Source organism: Choloepus didactylus, chromosome 5 (assembly GCF_015220235.1).
Source record: "Choloepus didactylus isolate mChoDid1 chromosome 5, mChoDid1.pri, whole genome shotgun sequence".
In the NCBI taxonomy this organism is placed as follows: Eukaryota; Metazoa; Chordata; class Mammalia; order Pilosa; family Megalonychidae; genus Choloepus; species Choloepus didactylus.
In genome coordinates this window covers 131881175-131900942 of record NC_051311.1, presented here as the reverse complement: position 1 = coordinate 131900942, position 19768 = coordinate 131881175, and the positions used below count along the sequence as shown (strand labels likewise).

At 39.0% G+C, this 19768-nt stretch overlaps 1 protein-coding gene and 1 long non-coding RNA gene across 3 annotated transcripts in view; one reads left to right on the top strand and one right to left on the bottom strand.

The window, feature by feature from the left end:
• Window positions 1-344: 344 nt before the first annotated feature.
• Window positions 345-19768, top strand: part of RAPGEF5 (Rap guanine nucleotide exchange factor 5) — a 271773-nt gene continuing 252349 nt past the window's right edge. Inside the window, exon 1 of one of the 2 annotated variants that reach the window (XM_037836879.1) lies at window positions 345-380. In XM_037836879.1, the coding sequence (XP_037692807.1) occupies window positions 360-380 (21 nt within the window). In that variant the 5' untranslated portion in view covers window positions 345-359. Of the gene's footprint in view, window positions 381-19532; window positions 19624-19768 lie in introns of those variants that run through there. The other variant, XM_037836878.1, reaches the window with a different exon arrangement.
• On the bottom strand, window positions 12775-15387 carry LOC119534478. The gene is made up of 2 exons (XR_005217029.1): window positions 15329-15387; window positions 12775-14374 (listed from the first exon to the last, which is right to left on the bottom strand). It is a non-coding gene; the product is annotated as an uncharacterized LOC119534478 (long non-coding RNA).

Here is a 19768-nt window from a genome sequence, read left to right as displayed (position 1 = left end):
TAATTCAAAACGATACTAAAAATGTTCATCTTAGCTCATCCACATGAAGCTTTGGGTTGCCCAACGACAAGTACCATTTTCTGTGTTTTGCTGGGGTCATGGGAAAGACTAACATAACTGCTGAGTGTCCTCTATCTGCCTTGTCTCTGCCTAGATCAACCAAAACTGTCCTTTTCCCAACTCTGCAACTCTGCCCTCTTTTTTCTGCCATGTTTTCTGTATCTGGACACTCCAGGCTAATCACACGTATTCCCTCTTCACCTTCACAGATCTGTGTTCCCTGGAGAAGGAAAAACAAGTGTGCCTTCCCCTTCCTACCCACAAAGGTGACAATGAGCTCAAGAGAGAAGTAGAGAGACATGGAATTCCTTCCCCTTCTGGTGAATATTCTGGGCATTTTGTTTAAAGGGGTGATCGTCTGAACTGTAATTAATAATAATATAAAAGGCTATTATTAGTGAGTATATATATCTGGTACTGTGCTAATCTCTTTACATGTATTTTATCTTCACAACAACCCCATGAGAGCGGTATTAATATAATATTACTTTTAGATGGGGAAATGAAAGTTTGGATAAGTTAAATGACTGGCCCAGAATACACAACCATCAGTAGGGTGGAATATTAGCCCAGGAAGTCTGGCCCCTACCTTCAGCCTCTACATTATAGCTGGGACTAGGGGAGCCACATTTTGGTTATGCAGCTTCTCAAGAGAGACAAGTCTTAGTCATCCCATGTAGGATTTACTCAATCCAAACTCGCATGCCTGATTGGTTAATTCTAACAGCCAGCATCTTGCCATCCTTCTCCTGTTATCATGCAATCAGACCGTGTCTGTTCAGGGAATGCAAACTCAGTTTGTTGTTAACTGAGGAATAATTATGAATGTGTATATTATTCATGTATGTAAATGTTAGAAGTATTAATATCTTATTTTTCTGTCCTTATTCTTGCCTTCATGTTATCATCAAGGGGCATTTTGATGTCTACAACCTAATGTGTTAGAATAGGATTTTGTTTTATTTGGACTTAATGTGCACATGGCATAAACCCTTAGTATATTAGAGACTGGCTAAGTTTTTTTTTTTTTTTTTTTTTGAGAGATAAATGTCTGTTTTTGGTCTGCTGAAAAGATGCCACCAACTTCATTGTCAATGAGGGGTTTTTCTAGACAATTTTCTTGGTGTCTTGTTTGAATAATGATACACATATTGAATAGCAGCTTGAGTCAGGTCTGCAGAACTGCTTTTGGAACAATGTTCTGCATATGCCCCAAACCGAAGACCTTGGTTTCATCAGCATTGTTCTCTAATGGAGATAATTATCCAAAGACAAACTCACACACACTAATCATACCCTGGAATAAGAAGAAAAAGAAGAGCTGACCTCTACTTATAGCTTTCTGTTTGTCAGGTGCTGTGCTAAGCAATTTACACATCTTATGTCATTCCCGTGGGTTTGGTACATTACCATCCCCCCTTAACAGACAAGGAAATTGAGGCCTAAAAAGGAAAATCACACAGTAAAATTGTAGAGCCAAGACTTCAACACAGATGCCATTGACTTTTTGTTCTCTGTCTCAACATCAAGCTGCTACAGAGGCCTGGCAGGCAATTTAAATGCGTGCGGTCAGCTGGTGCAGGGCAGTAGGGGTGGCAGGGCTTAATTCACAGAGAGTGCATGACTCGCAAAGAGGAATATGGATCCAGTAAGGCCAGATCCTTTGATTTGTCCAGTGAAGCCAAATATCTGGAGTTCAGAGAGAAATCTCCCAATTTTTAAATGTTGGCACCTAATTTTATAGTTGTGCTCTGCATGTCACCAGCACATACCTGCAGCTCACGCTGAGCCCACAAGCCACCGCTGTCTTCTACCTCTCCTCCATGAGCTCCCACAGCTCACATTGTCTCGGTTGCAATGTGTGAAGAATGGGGGAGTGGATGAACTTACCCATTTCTGTGCCCTATACTGAAATTTACTCAGCCTAAGTGCCAATTTCACCTTCATGCTTTCCTGTGGTCCCCCTACTAGAATGGATGTCTTCTTTGCCTTTGTTCTCATTGTGCTTTGTACTGCATTTGTATTATTATCTCCCTATTACCTAGTATGTTTCTACTCTTTCCCTATTACAGCCTCTTGGGGACATCCTGAAATCTTTTTGATATTTGTGTTATCCCACCTATCCCACTTTCCTCCAAGGCTAAGCTCATTGCTTAATAGGTTTACTTCTCAAATATTTATTGAATTAAATGTAAACATTGCAGTATAGGTGAAGTGTGTCTTTATATTTCTATTAGTTAGGAGACAAGTTAAGTTGCTCTAATAAGAAGAGCTAAAAGTAGAATTAATTTGCCTCTCTAGACCTCAGTTTTTGCATCTGAATAATAACATACCTACAGAAATCACCTAATGGGTATAAATTGCTTAGCCCAGCACCTGAAGCATAGAAAGCACTCAGTAGAGATCAGTTCTTATTACTGTTATTTTAAGTTTCCCGAGTCACACAGGGATTCAGTATAGTAGAGTCAAGGTTTACTAAGCATCCTCAGGGGGTTCCATTCCAGGTGGTCCTCACACCTCAGGTTGAGATCCTTGGGAAATCATAAATGGCCTTTTACAACTTAAGACAATAATTAGGACCCCGCTTATACTTTTTTTGCCAACTGTAATTGTTATGTATATTTTCATTCAAGACAGAAATATAAAGAATAAAATCTAAATATGACCTTAGCCTCTTTTTAGACATGCAACTTCAGAAAATAGGAAATGGGCATCTGTCTGAAGTAAATGAAAAAAAATGTACTTTGGGAGAAAGAGCATGATTTGCTCACTCTGCCTCCTGGTTTAGTATCTACGGGATTTGCTGAGGAAGACCAGTGCAGCAGATCCTCTCCTTACCTTGCTCATACCCCTCCTGGCCACTGTAGCTGTGCCAGCCAGACTGCAAACTGCCAGCATCGCATCTTTGTATAGGAAGGGTTTTCTTTTATTTAAAAAAATTTTTTTTTATTTTTAATTAATTAAACATTTTTAATCCAGCAGGATTAAGCTCCTTACAAATGTGGTAACCTTCTTAGTAATGGTGCCTTTACTGGCTCCCTCCCCTACCACTGTCAAAGTTTTCCGTTCGCCTATTGGTGTTCCACGGAGCACCTCCCAAGTAAACTACTTGCTCTAGAATCCTTATTTCAGGGTGTGTTTCTGGGGCAACCAGAACTAAGACAACCTGCTTTCTGGCTACCTGTGTGTGCATATGAAACTTCCATATTTAAAGCTGCTATGTTGCTGCTATAGTTTCTGAGTGAGCTGACACATTGTATTGAGTTCTTTGTAGAGTCAGTAGTCCATTGTCTGGTGAACTCTTGCAGCCTCTCCTTGCCTGGAGACGTGCTTTTCCAATGCTAAACTTTGCCTCATGTAAAGCTTTTGCCCCTCTTCAGCCAGTCTGCATTTATTCTTGCATAAACACAAAAGCCCAATCCTTCCAATGCTTGTTGGCTTTTGTTAGCTTGTACTCTTGCATCCTATCTATATGTCAGGTAAATGTGTTTGCATTGGTGTTGTTTGATTTTAATAGGTTCTTTTGTGCTGAGGCAAACATTTCCTTTGGGGAAGCCAAAATAATTGCTGTGACATTTGGTTTGTCCAGTGGGTGTTGATTCTGAATAGGAACCAAAGAGATTATGAAAGAATCTAACTCCTTGGGAATAATACAAGCTATCCTTCATGGTGGTAAAACTTCAACCAGGTACCAGTGACCCTAAGCTTGTTCTCCTTTACTTATTGGTTGATGGAGAGGATGCCAGAAGTTTAGGTCTTCTCAGAGAACAATGCTAAGGATGCTCCAAGTTGAGTAATTTTCAGCATTCTGGGCTACCTTGACTCTCTGCAAAATTATTTACACCACAGACTTACAGTTTTGAAATGAGAAAGGCTCTGGGATAAGCCCTAGACAGAGCATTAGTAAAGCCTAATATGACTATGCATTTTGTCTTCCTCGGGTGTTTTGTTTTGCCGGTGAGATCACTGATATTTGCCTCTTTCGGGTCTGTAAATGCCACAGAAGCTGTCTCTTTGTTGCGTCTTTTATGAATCCCTCCTATTAGTGTATAAATCCTAAGAAGTATTGCCGGCTTAGGGGATTTATGGGGAATATTCAGGTGTCCACCGTCTTAGGTTTTAATCAATAGTTAGTGCTGCATGGTCTTCGGCAGAAGGATGAAAACCAGAACCACAACTTTAAAGACGGCTGTGGCTGAGTCACAGTGCATCACAGGCAACTTATTTGCCCTCTGCTCATTTACCAGAAAAAGGAAATAATAAAAGTACATTGTACTCTATTATTTTCCATCTAATAATTTAGAAAAGCCTCCCCTGTGAATTGATTAAAGTGCTATTTGGAGGCAAGAGTTCAAATAGGCTCTGAGTGAATCTCCTAACCCATGTAAATCCACCCATTACATGTAAATGGACTTCCTTTGAAGTAGGTCATTCTGTAAAATGACGAGGACCTTAATCCTGTGTGGTGTTTAAACATGTTTTGTAAAGGAGTTAGCGATGAATTATGAAGCACAAAATTCCTTGTTATTTTCCTGGAAGTTGTTTTCTAAAATTTAAAAATACTTGTTTGTCTGTTTTAATAATGGCAAATGAGTTTGCTGGATTGAAGATAGGACATTATCTTGTCATTCTAGACAAGTGGAATGAGCACCAAAACTGCATTTGGCAACTCAACAAATATAGGAGGTATCATCTTTGCCTAATTTCTCTCTTCATAGCCCATACCTTCTGCCATCATCTGGTTGATTTTTACTTCAATATCTTTCAATTCTTCCAGTCTTTTCCATTCCTGCTTAGACTATTTCATAGCATAAATTGTCAATACCTCACCTGGTGTCACTATAACACCTCCAAGCTGGCTTCCCTGTTCTCAGTGCTCTATATTCCAGGCAATCTTGCCTTCTATTTCTTGGCTAATCATCCTGAAACTTGCTTCCACCATGACCCTTCACAGCTCAGAAACATGCCATGTTCTTTACTGCTTACCCCGCACCTTCCAGTGTGCTCTGACTTTTTTTTTATATATATTCATTTTATTGAGATATATTCACATATCACACAGTCATACAAAACAAATCGTACATTCGATTGTTCACAGTACCATTACATAGTTGTGCATTCATCACCAAAATCAATCCCTGACACCTTCATTACGACACACACAAAAATAACAAGAATAATAATCGAAGTGAGAAAGAGCAATTAAAGTAAAAAAGAACACTGGGTGCCTTTGTCCGTTGGTTTGTTTCATTCCCCCATTTTTCTACCCCATTTTTCTACTCATCCATCCATAAACTAGACAAAGGGGAGTGTGGTCCTTATGTCTTTCCCAATCCCATTGTCACCCCTCATAAGCTACATTTTTATACAATTGTCTTCAAGATTCATGGGTTCTGGGTTGTAGTTTGATAGGTTCAGGTATCTACCGCCAGCTACCCCAATTCATTAGAACCTAAAAAGGGCTGTCTATCTTGTGCGTAAGAGTGCCCACCAGAGTGACCTCTCGGCTCCTTTTGGAATCTCTCTGGTCTCCTTTTCCTTTGAAGTTCTGCAACTCTTGTGACCTCTGACCCCAAACACAGCTCCTCATAAGCATGTCATTGCCACCCTAGGATATGGACCTTGGTGTTCTTCATCCTTCATCTTTCTGTTTCCACAGCAGAACACAGTGGGGCTTGGTGACTATTGAATTATTTTCTGTTTTTTAAATTTCTTTTGTTTTCTCTTTTGTGAAATGTGACTGTTTTGACTCTTCCAATTAGCATCTAAGCTTCACAAGGGAATGGTTCCTGCCTTCCCAGCTGTAACCATCATGGTGCTGAGTATAGGACTGGTGCTCGATCAATACTGATTGTTCTATTGTGGGGCATGATCTATGATTAACCATGGACGAAAACCAGAACAGTAAATGTTGATATTCTTAAGGCAAAATTAGCATACTATCTAGTTTGATTATAAAGTTTTCTAATGTGAACCAGAGGTATGTCTCAAGCAGATAAGGCCTATTCCAGGTAGCTGTCAAAATTGTTCAGGGAGGAGAAAGAATTAATCATTTTTTAACCAACAATGTTAAAGTAGACTTCAAGAAAGGCACTTCAATTATTTAGAGTAGCTATTGAAGGTTATTAATATGCAAACCGAAAGGCAGAAAGGCTAGAAAAAGCAACATCTCTGCCCTCTTGTTGGGGAACTGAAATTTTATGACGATTACCTGTTGTCATGGCAGGAAATTATTTCAAATACATATCCAACAGTAACTATGAGAAGCCATAAATTCTCTAGTAATTGCTCCAGAAAACACAGTCACAAAATTCTGCCATCCCATCTGTCTTTTTCTTCTCATGAAGGATCTGTGCTGCCGTAGAAAGACAAATGCAAAATTGGAACAGGAAATAAAGTTGCCTCCCACCAAGGCCTTATTTTGGCATTTTCTCCTCTCATTTTACCTCTCATATCTGATCTTGTGCTGACTGTCCCTTCTTCAGGGTAGTTTTAGGATTTAAGCATAACCAGAAGTATAGGATTTCCATTTATTTTGCCCCTTCCCAGACTGATTGCCTCCAAAACCCTCCCAGAATCTCCCTGCTAGGAGATATTGGTCTGCTTCATGAACACCAGTGCAGTGTTAACCTTTGTTCATTTTCAGGTTTGTTTCTCTCTTTTTTTTTGATGTGTGTATTGGGGGTAGGGAGGCATCATTTGCATTAGCTGGGTGTCCACTAAGATAAGGAGTAATCATTTAAACTGTAGTTGAATTAATAATTAATGGCTCAGGGTAAATGGGGCAGCTCATTTCTGTCTTTGCGTTAGGTCTGTCTATACATGCTTACATTTAGGAAGTGAACTTCTGCCCCAACTGAGTTAGGTCTTAAAAGGTCCAGGTTATTAGATTACCTACTTTGGAAATACGCAGACTATGTCTCTTTCATCAGCAAAATGCACAAACACTTTGCATATAATTCCAAGAGTTTCCCAGACTTTCTAAAACCTATGAACCCCAGACTGAAGGGTATAATGAAGATAACCCCTCATGTGCATTTGCTGACTGTGCCAACACCATTCTAAGGGCTTTATGCAGAGAAACTTATTTACTCCTCACAGTAATCCTATAAGGCAGGTCCTAGGATTATCCCCATTCTCCAGAAGGGGTGACTGAGGCCAAAGATGTGGCTTCTTCAGCCTCTCATGACTAGTCAAAAGCAGAGGGAGGATGTGAACTCAGGCAGCCTGGCTCCAGAGACCACTATATCAGTGTCATTCTTTCAGGATTTCTGGATTAGAAACCATAGGAAAGATGACAAGAAGGGAGTTATTAAAGCTAAAACACACAATGTTTCCAAGTCTTTACTATGATTTCATGGATTCTTGAATTCATTTAATCTTTTCTTCTGTCTACACAGTTAATAGAGATCTAAAAATCATCTTGTCCATATACCTTTAAGAAAAACGATTAAAACTTTACAAACAATAAGCCTTTGATCCTCTGAGTCTCCTGTGTGAATAAATATGAAATTCTGTTGTTATCATTAGAAATGCTATCTGAGGGAAGGTTTCAAACCTATGTATCTGAAACATGAAACGTTACCAGTTTTGATCTGGAATTGTAAAATTACAGTTCTACGTAATGCCTGCCAGGAGGAGAACCATATTACATATAAGGGGGAGTTTACAAAATATTCAGGAGTGGAATCAGCCCACAGGATGTTCACAGCCAAAGAGGCTCAAGGGTAACAAATATACAGATATCCCAGTGAGCTATGACCAACACTGGGTCAGATTCTCTCAGCCTCAACAAGGAAGGCTTTGACATTTCACCAGGAATAAAAAGAAACTTTATGACTAACAGTTTTTCCCACTTCTAAATAAATAGATATAAAAGAGCACCAGTAGATAAAATATATGATAGTGGTTATGAATTATTACCACCTCAAATGTCTCTTCCTCTAGTCCTCCCTCCCGAGGGACCAGGTCATAGGGACAGGATCAGATAAGTGTTGCATTTAAAATTTTTAAGAAAATTCTTCATTGCTGCTCTTATCCATATTACCTCTTTTAAGTGGGTAATATTTTTATTTAGAAATAAAATGTTGATATAAGCCTTAGTTAGTCTTTATCTAGAGCTGATAAAGCTTTAGAATAAGAAAACAAATTTTGCCCAAAACACATTCAGAAAGTTTGTATGCTTATCAAATATATGCAAATTTCATGTTAATACTCAATAAATATATACTTATATTTGTTTATGTGTGTGTGTGTAGATAATTTTAGTTAGCTATTTTAGTTCAGATAGAATTCTGAACATAGACCTAATGAGATTTATTAATAATGACTCACCCACATATTGTTTGCAAGGTGTTTTCATGAAGCATTATTTTTTAGCCTTCATGACCACTCTGTGGATAAGGTGTTATTATTCCTATTTCATAGGTGAGGAAACAGGTTCAAAGAGATGAAGTGCTTGGCTAAGGTCACAGAGCTAATAAATCATAAATGTGAGACTTGACCCAGGTTTTTTTTTTTTTTAAATTAAATTCAGTTTTATTGATATATATTCACATACCATACAGTCATCCATGGTGTACAATCATATAGTTATACATATACTATATGATTGTACAGTACCATCATATAGTTACACATTCATCACCCCGATCTATTTTTGAACATTTTCCTTATATCAGAAAGAATCAGAATAAAAATAAAAAATAAAAGTAAAAAAGAATACACAAATCATTCCCCCCCCCATCCCACCCTATTTTTCATTTAGGTTTTGTCCCCATTTTTCTACTCATCCATTCATACGCTAGATAAAGGGAGTGTGATCCACAAGGCTTTCACAATCACACTATCACCCCTTGCAATCTACATTGTTATACAATCATCTTCAGGAGTCCAGACTACTGGGTTGGAGTTTGATACTTTCAGGCATTTACTTCTAGCTATTCCAATACATTAAAACCTAAAAAGTGTTATCTATATAGTGCATAAGAATGTCCACTAGAGTGACCTCTCGACTCCATTTCAAATCTCTCAGCCACTGAAACTTTGTTTCATTTTGCATCCCGCTTCTGTTGACCCAGGTTTTTTTGACTCCATCTTCAATGTTATTTTTGCTACTCCACAACTGCATTCAATGTATAAGGATGAAGAAACTATACTTTGATAGTTGGCAGTAAAGAAGATGCTTCAGGAATAACCTGTCTATAGATTTGGAGTTCGAATAGAGAAAGGAGTAGGTGGTGGGGGGGAAGTTGAGAAAAATCATATATAGATGATCATTTATTCATCAGCTCATGAAGCTTCCCTGGGTCTCGCTGGGAAGCTGGTACAATAGTCCCAGCCACATGGACAGCAGTATGTGTGGTACCTCCTGAGGTTGCGTTCTTCACATACATTCCATCTTATCTTCTCAACAAGCTGGTAGTGTTAAGTATTTCTTAGAACAGAACCTAGAGGCTCAGAAAGGACATGTAAGTTGTTAAGGCCACCTTACTAGAAGGTGGAAAAATCTGGATTTAAACCCAAGTCCGTCTGATTCCAAAGCATGGATCTTTCCATTCACCACCCCTGGGCCCTAAAGTAGGACCGGTGAGGCAGTCACTAATTCTGTGTCAGTATAAAAGTGATATTAAATCAATGACAGTAGCTGGGAAGTAGGCAAGGCAGAAAGCTGCTCAATTCTTCTGTCTTATTAATAGAGATAAATCTTTTTCTAAACATGCCCTATAATAGCAGTTCTTAAATTTTTTGGTCTCAGGACCACTTTACATTTAAATTACTGAGGACTCCAAAGAGCTTTTGTTTATGGAGTTATATTTATCAACACTTATCATATTAAAATTTTAAACTGAGAAATTTTAAAAATATTTATTAATTCATTTAATAATAAACTGATTACATATTAATATAAACAAATGTTTTATGAAAAATATGTCTCCAAAACAAAACAAAATTTAGTGAGAAGAGTGGCTTTGTTTTATATCTTTCTTAATCTCTTTAATGTCTAACTTAGTAGAAGCATCTGGATTTTCGTTTCAACTTTGCTTTTTGTCTATTGAGATCTCACAAGTCTGTAGCCTCTGGAAAACACCAATGTATTCTCAGGAGAGAATAAGCAAAAAAAGCAAATAACATTTTAGTATTATTGAGAAAATGGTTTTGACCTCATGGAATACCTGCAAGGCTTTTGAAGATGTCCAGAGGGCATTTTGAGACCACATTTTGAGACTTACTGCCCAGTAACCAACTTAGTATGCACTTGGGCCAGTGAAATAACGAATTTTGGATTTGGAAGGAACATTAGAAGTCATTTAGTCCAAACATCTTTCTGATGAAACAAAATTCCACCAAGTTCAGTCTAAACTCCCAATTTTGCAAGGATAGGAATATTTCAGGTTCAAACAGGATTTTAAATGCATTATGTTGAGAAGAAACTTTTTTCTCTGTGGTTTCTCTTTGTTTGGTCTTAACTCCATATAGAATGAGCCCAGTTTCTCTTCTGCATATGCAAAATATTTGAAAATAGTTATCTTGTCAATCCTTGAAGGTGATCCTCTTCTCTAAGCTGAAGACTTTCTTCCTGTTTAAGAACTTGGATACCTACTACTGCTGCTCCAAGGGTTCTCTGGCCTCAGATATATATCTTCTTACCAGGTTTTCAAAAGCTAATTTGAGTTTATAAGATGTTGGCAGAACCCTCTAAGCCAGGTTTTCTCATGGCTTATTCTGTATTTGACTTGGGTCAATGCTACAGATGTTTGACATTCACAACCAGGACTAAACATATTTTTAAAGTTCTCTCATTTCTGGTTGGACGTGATCTCTGATACCCTATGTTTCCTTTCCCACTCCCTTCTGTCAGCCTGGTTAGGCCAGGCTCTGCTTTCTCCAACGCATCATTTCAGCTTCCCCTTCTCTTTTACTGCACAAAAGAAGTCAATGCTATATATATATATAATGCTTTAAAGTTTGACAACAGCACCTTATTTTATTAGCCCAGCAACTCCATTTTAATACTCCATGCCTGGGATCCTGTAACCTGCTTTGCTGTCTTCCCAGCTTTCAGCATCTCCCTATTCTAAAGTGTTCTACATATCAGTGCTGAATCATCTCCCTCTCCTGCTGACTTGAACATGCCACCATCTGGAGTCCATTTATAGCCTCCCATCACCCTTGGGAAATGTACTTTTCTGTGACCTTCGAGAAATTGCATCTGCTAAGATCAGTCCTGCTTTCTTCAACTTTAGTATAGCAGTGTTTGGCTAATCATGACTTTGTTCATTCATTTGTTAATCCATTCAGCATTCATTCATGCATAATTTTTTTTTTTTATTTAGCATGTACTATGTGCTAGGAACTCTATTAGATGTGAGCAGAAAATACAAAGATGAATAAGTTTTGCCCTCAAGGGGTTCATAACCTCTCATAAGTTGGATCTCCAAATGTCTAATTCAAATATAAGACTGTGATGAGAAGGGTAGAAAAAGTAGAATCATAGTTGTAAGTAAACCCTAAGGTTTGCTAAAGGAAGGATTAATTGCACATGGGAAGAACAGAGAAGGCTTCCAGGAGGAGATATTGTTTGACCTGTGTAAGGATGAGTAGATTTCCATAAGCAGAGAAGGAAAAATGGGATAAGACTGGCTTGGCTTTCTTGATGTCTTTTGGTCAAGTCCTCTTATTGCCCTCTTCCTGTCTTCTTGGGCATTTGACCACCCTGAATTTTTTTTTATTCAGTTTTATTGAGCTATATTGACGTACTATACAATCATCCATGGTGTACAATCAACTGTTCACAGTACCATCATATAGTTGTGCATTCATCACTCCAATCTATTTTTGAGCATCTTCCTTATACCAGAAAGAATCAGAATCAGAATAAAAAATAAAATTAAAAAAGAACACCCAAATCTTCCCCCTATCCCACCCCATTCTTCATTCAGTCTCCATCCCCAATTTTTCTACTCATCCATCCATACACTGGACAAAGGGAGTGCTATCCACAGGATTTTCACAATCACACTGTCACCCCTTGTAAGCTACATTGTTATACAATCGTCTTCAAGAGTCAAGGCTACTGGGTTGGAGTTTGCTAGTTTCAGGTATTTACTTCTAGCTATTCCAATATATTAAAACCTAAAAAGTGTTATCTATATAGTGCATAAGAATGACCACCAGAGTGACCCCCCATTCCATTTGAAATCTCTCAGCTACTGAAGCTTTATTTTATTTCATTTTGCATCCCCCTTTTGGTCAAGAAGATGGTCTCAATCCCAGGATGCCGGGTCCAGATTCATCCCCGGGAGTCATATCCTGTGTAGCCAGGGAGATTTACACCCCTGGTAGTCAGGTCCCACGTAGGGGGGATGACAGCCTGAATATTTATGTATGTATGTATGTATGTATGTATGTATGTATGTATGTATTTATTACAAAAGTGTTCTAAATTTCCAAGGACCTGATAAATACCTGACTTGAAAAAAGAAATTTCCAGGACCATAAAAGTAAATAGAATATGAGAAGGCATGAACAGAGAAGATTTTGCTTTAAGATTATGAGTGTAATGAATAGAAGATAAACTTACAAGCAATAGCACTCATCCCCGTCAGCCACTGTCTCTGGCTGGAGCCACCAGTGCAAAGAGTGTAAGGAAATTTATCATCCCCAAGGGGAATATTTGTATGACACAGAGTGAATGATGCACTATAAAAATAATAACACAGTATCACACAGGTTTATTATGAACAGTCTGAGAGCAGATAATTCTATTTATGATTCTTGAAAACTAAAATAAATGAGTAAGACAACTTTTTTTTAGGTTTGAAACATGCTATACTATTTTGCTTCACTTCTTTCAAATGCTTATTCATTCTATAAGAAAGCATAAAAACGGTGTTAATATCGAGTACTCAAACTGATTATGTCTGGCATTTTCTGTAGAGAAGTATAGAAGGATTTGGGTTTCTTGTGCAAGGATCTGCCTTCTGATCTCCCACCTCCTCAACCTTGGTGCTTGAGTAGATAGTGCTAGCCAGATTGAATAGGAAGAAAAATTGTATTTACACTTTCTTTTTTGGAGAACTGGTAAAGCAATGCAAACTACCTTACATGGGGGCAAAAATAAAAATGGGAGTTGTTGAAAAGACAACAAGCAGGACTTTTCAAAGTCCTAATAGCTGTAGTGTTAGGAGACATTACCATGACATTTATGGAGAGACTAGCAGGTATGGAGGGAGTGGAAAAACTCAAGGAAAAGCCTAACAATAGATGCTTTCTTTGGTATACCTTGTAATCCTTTGGAACCACAAAAATCAAACAAGGAAAAGCCATGAAATTCATCACTCCAAATTCCTTATAACTGGGAATGAAAAGTCATCTTGCTGTGTTTTCTCCAAGGGCCCAAGCTAAGAACAGGCTAGACTCTCCCTGCCCTTCCTCTCTCCCTCTGCAATCTAGTTTAATGCCACCTTTTACATCATATTTTTTGACCCCGGCGTAGCTATCTGTCCAGTCCATTCTCTTGAACTCCAGCTCACCTCCCACTCTTGCTGGTTGGGTTTTTACTTGGGTGCCCTCTAGTCTAGTCAGTTCAACTACCATGTAAAACTAAAACCCTCAAAACGGTCTCCTCTTACCTCCCTGTCTTCTCTAAATCAGGAGCCATTTTTTTTTAAATTTAATTTTTTGAATAGGCAATATATTCACATTTTAAAAACCAAAAAACAGAAAAATAGTTATACAGTGAAAAGACTTTCTCCCTTCATTTGCCCATCAACCAGTTCCCACCCCTTGTACGAAATTTCCAGAGCTGCTTCATGCAAATATAAATGTAAATATAAATTTCCCCACTTTTTTTTTTTTTATACAAAGGCAGCATTTTTTTTTTTTTTTTTTCACACTTTTCTGAACCACAGGTCTGGATATCTATTGCCATGTAACAAACATCTTTAAATTTCCCGGCTTAGAACAGCTTACTGTTACCTCTCACAGTTGGGTGGGTTGATTGGGGTCGGCTGGACAGTTCATGCTTGGTCTTCTCACGTGTAGCTGCAGTCAGATGTGGGTCAGGACAGGAGTCATCTGAAAGCTCAGCTGCACTGGGTGTCCATATGGCTCACAGATGGCTGGCAGTTGACTCTGCTGGTTGGATGGGAGCTCAACCAGGCTGGCGACAGAGACTTGCACATGGATTCTCAGGAGGCTTGGGCTTCTCAGAGCAAGGAGGCTGGGTTGAGAGTGGGAGTTCCTTAAAGGCGATGGTTCCAAGAGAGCTGGAAGTGGAAGCCGCCAGGCCAATGAAGGGCAACCTAAAGAACTGCCACAGTTACCTCTGCTGTAATCTAACAGTCAAAGCTGTCACAAGGCCCACCCAGGTTCTGTTTCTACTGCCCCCACTAATTCAGATCCTCATTACTTTGTAGCTAGTTCCTTGTCAGAGCTATCTTCCTGGTCTCCAATTTCCTTCACTGCCCAAAAAACTTGTGTTTTCTCACCATAGGAATTTCCCCAACCTTTAGGTTTGATAATGTCATGCTCCTAAGTAAAAACTGGCCCAGGAAAATTTGCAGACTGCTGGCCAGTGGTCTCCTTTGACCCAAGTAATGTTGGTTCATATAGAAATTACATATTTTAAGTTTCCCACACTGCAAAATCAGGAGATTTTTATATGAAAATCCAGATTAAATGCCTTTTGAAAAACTGGTCTCTCATATGTGGAAAGATTCATTTGTTCAACTTACTATATTCTAGACACTGGACAAAACAGAAAAAAAATTCCTTCCTTGTGGGACTTACATTCCAGTTGTGGGGAGGCAAACAATAGACAAAATAAGTAAGATATATAGCATGCTGGATGGTGATAATTCTGTGGGGGGCCAGAAAAGGATGGGGGACATTGTGTGCTGTAGTTTGTCTATTTGTTTGTTTTTTTGGACTTGCATTTTTAATAGTGGTATAAGCTACATCCTTTAAGTATCAGAATTTGAACAATGATTTGCCTCACTGAAATTCAAGCATCAGGTTTCACAATAAACATGAGAATTCAGCAGTTTCTACAGGATAGCACAGTTCCAGATGTAAATGATAAATGTAGGGAAATCACCACATACAGAATATTTGAAAACCAAAAGAAGCTATTCTAGTTTGCTAGGCTGACAAAAGCAGATACCATAAAGTGGGTTGACTTTTAGTAATGGGAATTCATTAGCTTACAAGTACACAATTCTAAGGCCATGGAAATGTCCAAATCAAGGAATCAACAAGATGATACCTTCTTGCTGGAGACAGGCTGCCTGTGATCCTGGATTCCTCTGTCACATGGAAAGGCACATGGCGGTGTCTGCTGGTATCTTCCTTCTCTTCTGGATTTTGTTGCTTTCTCTGTCTGAATTTCATTCTCTTATAAAGGACTTCAGTAAGAGGATTAAGATCCACCCTGAATGAGATTGGTCACATCTTTTTTTTTTTTTTTTTTTTGCAATTTTATTGGGATATATCAACCTAACATAAAATCCTCCAAAGTGTATAGTTGTTCATAGTATTGTCATATAGTTGTGCATTTATTACCACAATCTTTGAACATTTTCATTACTCCAAAAAATAAAATACAAATTAATATAAAAAGGAACACCCAAAACATCCCATCCCCCTCCTCCTCCCCATTGTTCATTTACTTTTTTTTAAACACAGTTTTGTTGAGATACAGTCACACGCCCTACAGTCATCCACAGTGTACAATCAGTTATTCACAGCACAATCATACAGTTGGGCATTCATCACCAGAAGCAATTTTTGAACCTTTTCCTTACTCCAAAATAAAAACAAAAGCAAAAAAGAACACAAAAAACTTTCCACCCCCTCCATCCCACCCTATTCTTCATCTAATTTTTGTCCCTATTTTTCCACTCATTCTGTCCGTACACTGGATAAAGGGAGTGTGAGCCAGAAGTTTTTCACAATCACACAGTCACACTGTGCAAGCTACATAGTTATACAGTCGTCCTCAAGAATCAAGTTCACTGGGTTGCAGTTGGACAGCTTCAGGTATTTCCCTCTAGCGGGAATGCTGTAGTTTTAAGTCACATGGTCATGGAAGACCTCACAGAAATGATAACATTGGAGTTAAAAACTGAAGAATTTGAGGAAAAGAAATGTGGATTTCTACAACTGTGCTGCCCACTAGAGTAGTTAGTAGCCACATTTGACTAAATTTATGTTAATCAAATTAATGTAAATTAAAAATTTAGTTCTTCAGTCTCACAAGCCACATTTCAAGTGCTCAATATCCACATGTAGACAGTGGCTACAACACAGATATAGACTATTTCTATCACTTCAGAAAGTTCCATTGGACACCACTGCAGAGGAACCATATTCCAGACAGAGTACAAGTGCAAAGGCCCTGAGGTGCAACATTGCTTGATTTGAGTTAAGTAGTGGCATGGCTCTTATTCTTCATTTTCTTTATTGCTTTTTCTTTAATTAGGGAAGTTGTAGGTTTAGAGAGAATTCATGCATAAAATACAGAGTTCCCTAATGCCACCCATTATTAATACCTTGCATTAGTGTGGTACATTTGTTACAATTCATGAAAGAACATTTTTATAATTGTACTATTTAACTATAGTCCATTGTTTACAATAGGATTCACTGTTTGTGTTGTACAGTCCTCTGGGTTTTTGTTTTTTTTTTAAACTTTTTTTCTAGTAACATATATATAACCAAAAATTTCCCCTTTTAACCACATTTATATATATAATTCAGAGTTGTTAATTACATTAACAATGTTGTGCTACCATTACTACCATTCATTACCAAAATTTAATGATCAACCCAAATAGAAACTCTGTAAAATTTTAAGCATTAACTCCTTATTCCCTACCTCCACCTGGTAACCTATATTCTAGATTCTGATTCTATGAATTTGCTTATTCTAATTATTTTGTATCAGAGAGGTCATACAAATTTGTCCTTTTGTGCTGGCTTATTTCACTCAACATGATGTCTTCAAGGTTCATCCATGTTGTTGCATGTATCAGGCCTCCGTTCCCTTTTACAGCTGAAAAATATTCTATTGTATGTATGTACCACATTTTATTTATCCATTCATCTGTTGATGGATACTTGGGTTGCTTCCATCTTTTGGCAATTCTGAATAATGCTGCTATGAACATCAGTGTGCAAATATCTGTTTGAGTCCCTGCTTTCAATTCTTTTGGGTATATACTTAGTGAGATAGCCAGGTCATATAGTAGTTGTATACTTAGCTTCCTGAGGAATAGCCAAACTGTCTTTCATAGCAGCTGCACCATTTTACATTGTTAACAGCAATGAATGAGTGTTCCTATTTCTCCACATCCTCTCCAATATTTATTTTCCATTTCTTTAATAGTAGCCCTTCTTGTGGGTATGAAATGGTATCTCATTGTGGTTTTGATTTGCCTTTCCCTAATAGCCAATGATGTTGAGCATCTTTTCTTGTGCTTTTTGTCCATTTATATATCTTCTTTGTAAAAATACCTATTCAAGACCTTTATCCATTTTTTTAAATAGGTTGTTTGTCTTTTTATTGTTGAGTTGTAGGATTTCCTTATATATTCTGGATATTAAAACCTTATTGGATATGTGGTTTTCAAATATTTTCTCCTGTTGAGTAGGTTGTCTTTTTAGGCATGGCTCTTCTTGTTCACACATTCCTACCACTCCCTGCTGTCTTATATTGAGACTCCCTGTCAGTTGTCATGTATCACCTTTACCTCAACTCAAGCCAAGTTTCCAAAGGCGCCTACTGACATTTGAATTTTAGAACCTTGGTCTATGCTGTAGAATCTATGCAATCAAGTCCAAACTCCCTGACCTTGCACTCCAAAGCTGTGTGAAAGAATGCAGAGACCAAGAATCTGCACGAGGAGACAGAATGTGTGTGTTCTATTTTGGAGCAGAGTGGCTCATGGTATGATTCGAAAGATATTATCAGGGTGATAACAGCACAAACACCCACTAATCAGAGTGGATGTTTACTCCAGTTTGGAGTACAGCACAAACTTTATAAAAGCTGGTACAGTCTGATATGGTACATCTGAGAAGGCTTTCAGCCTTGGATAAATATTTATGAGAGGTGTTTAGGGGCTGTAATGTAGTATAGATATAACTGCAGAGCCCTTTCCAGTAAACACATATAGCTTAAGGTGACAGTATTTAAGGCATCTGCTGTGGGTCATTAGCATCTATTCTGGTATTTTCTCTCATGTTTTCATCATACTATTCCTCTCTCCCACAGGTATGACACATTCTCCATGCCCAATAGCTTCTGTGTGTGACACCACCTTTGTGTTTTTCTCATGTTTTTCCTCCTTACTTGAAGGACCCTCACCCTCCTTTCCACCTAGTGAAATTTTCCCCAAACAGCCTTAAAGCACAGTTCCAACTTCCCTTTCTTCATCAACTTGTCTTTGCTCATCCCAGCCCAGAAGCATTTCTCACTCCTGTGGCCCTGAATGCACATTAGCCACACTCACTTGGCAATTACCAAGAGCACAAGGCAAAATTTTTGTTTTTCTATATGTTTATCTGCTCCTGGTCCACATTTTAATTTCCTTAAGGGTAGAAGTAATATGCTATTCTTCCTTTTTTCCTTACATGGCTACATTGCCATATACATTTACCAAGCCTCTACCATGTGAGGGGCTGGGGGTACAATGGGAAACCAACTCGATCCCTGGCCTCCTATAATCCTTGTTTGTGTATTTTTTTTTTTAATCAAACATGCACAAATTTATTCAATTCCTACAAGTCTCAGGCAAAGATCCGAATCTCGGTGTCCTACTGATAGGACGTTAAGAACCCCAGCTGGCCGTTACTGACAACAGATTGAGCTGGGATGTGACGATTCCCAGCCCCCTAGGATTTAAGGATCTGGGGAAGAGTTTTACTCCCAGTACTCCACTATTCCTACCTTCTGGAATGAGGAGGTAAACAATGACTCATATCATCTCCATCGGCGACCTTTATAGTTTACCAAGCACGTTCATCACACAACATCAGCCTTTCAGAGAGCGACAGGTTCCAACATGTTAACAGAGATTCATCTTCGGGTCACCAGACTTAGACCTATTTTGCTATCATAAGCAACAAAAGTTTCCTTCCCTTATCCTCTAATGATGACTGTGTTAAAGAGGGAGTAGCGAGGGCGCGATTCTGTCTGAATGGGGTTTGACTTGTAGCAGAACACCGAGCCTGTTTTTAAGTTCTTTGGCAAAAACAGGTTCTAGGAATAAAGATTATGATTTGGGCTACACTGTGCAAAAAGCGCGGAAGGAGGAAGGAGTATCCCAGTATCTCAGGCTTCCGAACTCACTTGGTCTAAGTCCAGGTCAGCCCTGGCTGTCAGGAAAAGGGAAGTGAAGCAGGGCTTTTTAGCCTAAGGGAATTGGGGGTGGTCAAAGATTCCGGGAATTCCCCCACCTGTGGACGAGCCGGTGCCCATGGTGCCCTTCCGCCCAGTTCCTCCTCCTCTTGGGTCCGGGAATGTCTCAGCGGGGGCCAAGTCTGGCGGTGGAGGTGGAGGTGAGCTGTTGGAGAGGGCGGGGCGGGGCGCACCTGGGCGAGGAGGGGGAGGCGCGCGGGGCCGAGCCTCGCGGGGGACGCGGCGCGCGCCAATGGGCAGCGGCTGGCAGCGCGCCCCGCGCCCGAGCCGCAGTCGCGCCCTCTC